Genomic DNA, 5,546 nt, shown 5'->3' on the forward strand with positions numbered 1-5,546 from the left:
TGGGGACAGTCACACCGGCCTGTGCACCTCCGTGGGATTTTTGTAAGGAGTGATTGACTAAAGCTCGAGGGAGTGTTTCAGTTGCCATGAATTGCTTTGGAACTGAAGACTGTTGTTATTCTGGACAGTGGTGGATAGGCATAGAGAGAGGAAGGCGGAGGCCATAGAACAAGCCTCCGACACAGCCTCAGAAGTGTCAGTCTGGGGGATTTTCCTCTGGAGGCTCTCAAGTGCAAGACAGAGGTGCTGTACGCTGTCATGGATGGGGTACTTAGACTGCGCAGGGGGCATTAGTGCACCGTGGCTGTGGTCACCTTCCGTTTTCGTGGTAGCCCATTCTACAGAAGCGGAAACGGAGGCTTAGACCAGGCAGCTTGCCCAGGATCTCTGGGGCTACAACAGAGAGATGCTGGTGTTTTTCTCACTGTACCTGGGGGGAGCCTGAAGCCTGGAGTCAGGCCGCCTGGCTCTCCGTGACTGTGATGCTGGGAGGTCTGCTCAGTAACCATGGCCCCAAGAGGCAGAAGTGTGCCTGTGGGTAGCCGGGTCTCTCCTGCTCTGATCTCCCAGGTCGGCGACCTTATCCAGCTGGTGAAGGAGCTGTACGCGGACAACCAGCACCTAAAGAAAACCATTTTTGATCTTTCCTGCGTGGGTTTCCCAGGAGACAACAAGCCTGAGTCAGTAGATCAAACAGAGGTAAGAAGGAATGCTCTTATCATCACGAGCTCATCACAAAGAATAACAGCCCCGCACACGTGTCAAGGCTGCATCTGTTCTGGGGGTCTCTGTGGAAATTCCCTTTGCTGTGGATGGGCTTTGGAGGCCTTCTTAGGTCAACAGGTCTGCCCGTAGGTTTCCGCAAGTTTGGGTCGTTTCTGGGAGGATGCACTTGATGTTTTGTGATGCCCGCACTCCAGGCCTGGCCCTGGGATCTGGGCTGCAGGTCACGGGCATCTGGGCACGTCTGGAGGACTGGTAAGGTCCCAGGAGTCGGAGAGTTGTCCTGTCACCAGTCACTCCGGTAGTATAGATGGAACCTTAACAAACCCGTTACCTTGGAAAAACAAACGAGTAAACACTCTTTCCGTCTCCTTCCTGAGTTAACCCTCTAAACGCGCCTTCTCACTGCCATGCATCTTCCCCTGGCTTTGGCCGGATGCATGTTCTTTCTTCCCGCACTTACCCGGGACCCCCTGTGCCCTGCCCCCACGGCGGACCCGATAAGGAATAGACAGTCGGTGTCCCCGGGCCCACATGTCCAGCTTCCTGCCTCTGGAAGTTCTCGCGTGGCGGCATTTGAGAGTCTGAAAGGGCCAGGGAAGGTTAAGTCCTGGCGTCTGCGCTGCAGAGTGTGTGGTTCCTGGGCGTGCGGGTCGCTCTGGCAGCCCACCCCGGGGGCAGCAGAGGAGCCCTCTTGGCCCGTTGAGTCTGGCTCTCTCCTCGTCTTTGTGCTTTCCTCAGTCAGTGGCCTGACCACACACAGTGGGGGGAGGCGGGTCCTGCTGTGACTCAGGAGGAGCTTATTTCCTGAGTCCCTGCCTGGGCCTGACACTCCCCTAGGGGTGCCTCGCTCCAGGCCGGTGTTGGGCTAGTTAGTTTCAGAACTCTGGACCTGTGCTTGCCATGAGATGCACCCGGGCCCCTTGCACTTGGGTCCCCCACACTCTCCCTGGTTGGCCCTGTCTTGAACCCAGCCTCGTGTGCCACGTAAAGGGAGAGCCCGTTGCTACACCATTTCTAGGGAAAGATCTGTCAGCCTGAAGTGGTCTCCCCCCACCTTCAAAGTGGGAGGCTCTCACAGGTGTTTATTCCTCCCACCTTCAAAGTGGGAGGCTCTCACAGGTGTTTATTCCTCCCACCTTCAAAGTGGGAGGCTCTCACAGGTGTTTATTCCTCCCACCTTCAAAGTGGGAGGCTCTCACAGGTGTTTATTCCTCCCACCTTCAAAGTGGGAGGCTCTCACAGGTGTTTATTCCTCCCACCTTCAAAGTGGGAGGCTCTCACAGGTGTTTATTCCTCCCACCTTCAAAGTGGGAGGCTCTCACAGGTGTTTATTCCTCCCACCTTCAAAGTGGGAGGCTCTCACAGGTGTTTATTCCTCCCACCTTCAAAGTGGGAGGCTCTCACAGGTGTTTATTCCTCCCACCTTCAAAGTGGGAGGCTCTCACAGGTGTTTATTCCTCCCACCTTCAAAGTGGGAGGCTCTCACAGGTGTTTATTCCTCCCTCCTTCAAAGTAGGAGGCTCTCACAGGTGTTTGTGCTGTGCTCTGGCCATCTGCTCCCTTGGAGAGACAGAATATTATTGATCTTAGTCTCTAGGGCTCCAGATAATTTTGAGAAGCAAGAATATGTGTGGTCCATTTAGGGAGAAACAAGTCTCTTGGTTTGTTTTCTCCAAGGCGGCGTTTTTAATAAGCCACCCATTCTTCATCTGCTTCATCTGAGTCGCAAATGGCGAGAGTGTGTTTGTTCGTTTGCTCTTTGAAAGAAATCTGTTAAATGTCCTCTCATGTCCTCTGGAGGACAGAGAGTTTTTCCTCTTTCCACTCTGAGGTCTTAATAGCAGCCAATTCAGACCTGAATCGTTGGTCAGGTTGCACGGCAATTTTATGATCCCTATGAATAGCCGTGTCCTTTGCTGCCCCAGCCCCCGTCTTCCCCCGGAATGCAATGGGAAGATCCGCGCGGCAAGGGCGGCGTTCCCACAGGCATCCTGAGCTGGGAGAGGAAGGAGAGGTTGTGAGGGCCGAGGGGAGGCTGCTGTTCCCTGGGAGGGCGTGTGGCTCTCTCCTTTGATGAGCAACACGGCAGACACAAACGGGGAATGCCTGCGTGGGCCACAGCCTCGTCGGGGCAGCGGCTTGTGAAGCAGGGATGGGCCCCGCTCCAGCTCTCTGGGAGCCTACGAGTCAGAAAAGGAAAAAAAAAAGACAGCAAATATATTGTGTATTTTTAAGTATACTCAGTCTTTTTTTCCTCCAGTATTTAATTAACCCACAGCATTGCCTAAATTTGGAAAATTCAGAAATGACCCCTGACCTGGCACTTCCCAGAGCCTCTCCCCCTCCTCGTGTGCAGCGCGTGTACACGCGCTCGTGCGGCCCCGTTTCCCGTGTGCCCCAGTGGCTGCCGCGTTAGCACGTCTTACTCCGTCTTGGGGGTGCCCTGGCTTTAACTCACTGCCTCGCGACTGTCGGGCATGGAGGTTGTTTCTAGGGGTTCACTATCTTAAATTACCTGATGAATGTCTGGACACAAATCATTTTCTGGGCTTACACTTCTTTTTTTTCCCCTTAGACTGTGTTCCTGGATGAGTAATTACTAGGTCAAAAGTACACATACAGATATGTGTATGTGTGTGTGTATATATAATAAGCATATAATTTATTTTCTTTTTATGGCCCTGCACACACACGGCTTTTAACTTGATAAAGGCTACGAAGAGCAGGAGGCCCTGATGCAGTTTGCCAGGCGTGTCCTTAGAACAGAGGCCCTGGGCTGGAGTCCCCCTGAGCTGGGCACACAGTGCCTCTTCCCTGCATGTGGGCAGGTCACAGAAGAACCAGCCAAATCAGCAGAAAGCCAAGAACAGGCATCCTTGTGTTTTAAAGCATATTAAAAAAAAAAAAGTCTCTCGTGGGCTTGCTCTGATTTCCCTGTATTTTTTTGTGGACTATAGTTTATGTATTCTGGGAGATGTGGTTGAAGATGGACGTGCGGGAATGATTTGAACGGCCCGAGGTCAGGGAGGTGAGCATGGCCAGCCTCGGGTGTGTGGCACGCAGCTGTCACCTCTGGGGGCCAGATCACGCGTGCGAGCACCCAGGAAAGGCTGCTCGCTATCATTATTTACTCAACGTTGTCATTTTTTTAGGGATGGTTAGAAAACTAAGGGGTTTTTTTTTTTGGCATGGAGAGGAAACATGGATTAGGGGGCATAATTTAATTGAACTCATGTGTAGGGCTGTCATCTTGAATAAGAAACAGACCTAGTGTGACTTCAGAGGACAGAAGTGGAGCTCAGAAGTACAAGCTCGTTAGCATCTGGTATTAGCAACAGACTAGAATTTGGTTTGTCAAAAGCAGATTGAATTTCATCGAAAGGAGGATGCGTCTAACAATTTGACTTCGTAAGTTGTTACGAGTTGTAGCCAACTTGTGAAGCCCTTGGCATGGTGCCTGGCGTGTAGTGGGCAGTCACTATGTAACACAGCTACTTCAGTGTTGCTTTTTAGTGAAGTGTGCGAGCTGCGACTCCAGCCCTTTTCTGACTCTGTTCAGTGTCGTTTCCGGGCCCTTGTTAACGGGAGGATTCTGGTCCATTGAGCCTGGCACGGGGCCTGCGAGTCTGCGTTTCTCACGCGCTTCCGTGGCTCCAAAGAACACACTTGAGCAGCAAGATCAGAAGCAATGGTTCCAGCTCTTTGTTTTGGGGGAAAAAAAAAAATTTGGGAAAAAAAATTGTCCTTTTAGCAGTGTTTCCTGAGCACCGGGCACTGGTGTTAAAACTGAGCCAGACATGGTCCCTGCCCCCTGGCGAACATGATGCGGAGAAGCAGAGCTGGGACAGGGCCTGGGGGCCCTGGGACGGTCCCGCCTCCTCTTCTGAGGTCAAGAGCTTCTCTGTGGAAGGACAAGGGGCATCTGCAGAGGCCCGAGAAGGAATAGCCCAAGAGGTGGCGGCAGATCCAGGCCACGCATTTGTTCAGGAGAGACGTCTAGGGAGGGCCCTGCTGATTTGTGTCAGACACTCGAGCAGACAAGAGAAAAAGACAGCGGGGAAGTCGCTGGGGACCGAGCAGTGGAGCAGTGAGGGGAACAGAGGCTGCGTGGCAGTGGGTGGAGAGGCAGCGAGGGGAAGAGGCGAAGGGCGAGCGGGGCCCGTGCGGGTGTGTAGGGCTCCTCTCCTGCGGGTGGTGGCGCCAGAAACACCCGCCTGCCGCGACACGCTGGTCTCTATTGCCTTTGCCTTTGAAAACCGATCAGTCACACATGGCATGGGTGGCATTCCTCTGTGTCACGGTATTTAATTTCTTGATCAGTGCTGGAGATTGAGATCTGACTTAATTTTAACCACGTCAGCAGAGGTAAAAGGAAACGAAAGCAAGTTTTTATTTCAGAGTACTTAGTAATGGTGTGGTTGTGGTTCTGGAAATGAAGAATAGCTTGCAAGCTTTTGTGATGTCATTTTGGAATGACACATGTTAACAATACTTTTTGCTCAGCTATACTTGCGGGAAGACCCTTCTCCTGATCCTCAGGGTGGGGGGCAGCGCCTCTCTGCCTCCTTCCTGTTCCCAGGAGGGTTCGTGCTCCTGCCATAGAAGGTCTTGGGGTCCTTTCCTAAGGAGTTTCTGGAGGGTGTTGGCAGCAAAAGCCACGTTGCAGAAGGTGAGGGTGCACAGTCCTTTCAGGAAGCCTGGAGAGAGGCAGGCAGCACTAGTGACCAGAGCTGTCGGTGGACCAGAGAGGAAAACGCCATTACTTGGCTTTTTTTTTTTTAAGACGAGAGAGGCTCCCCCCCCCCCCCCCCCCCCCCCGC

At 52.8% G+C, this 5,546-nt stretch overlaps 1 protein-coding gene across 1 annotated transcript in view; it reads left to right on the top strand.

Moving 5' to 3' along the window:
* CDK5RAP2 (CDK5 regulatory subunit associated protein 2) overlaps positions 1–5,546 on the top strand; it is a 183,302-nt gene that overhangs the window by 107,924 nt on the left and 69,832 nt on the right. The window contains exon 18 of the mRNA XM_010848429.1: positions 571–699. Within this exon, the coding sequence (XP_010846731.1) occupies positions 571–699 (129 nt within the window). The remainder of the gene's footprint in view (positions 1–570; positions 700–5,546) is intronic.

This window comes from Bison bison, unplaced genomic scaffold (assembly GCF_000754665.1).
Source record: "Bison bison bison isolate TAMUID 2011002044 unplaced genomic scaffold, Bison_UMD1.0 scf7180017864266, whole genome shotgun sequence".
Taxonomy (NCBI): Eukaryota; Metazoa; Chordata; class Mammalia; order Artiodactyla; family Bovidae; genus Bison; species Bison bison.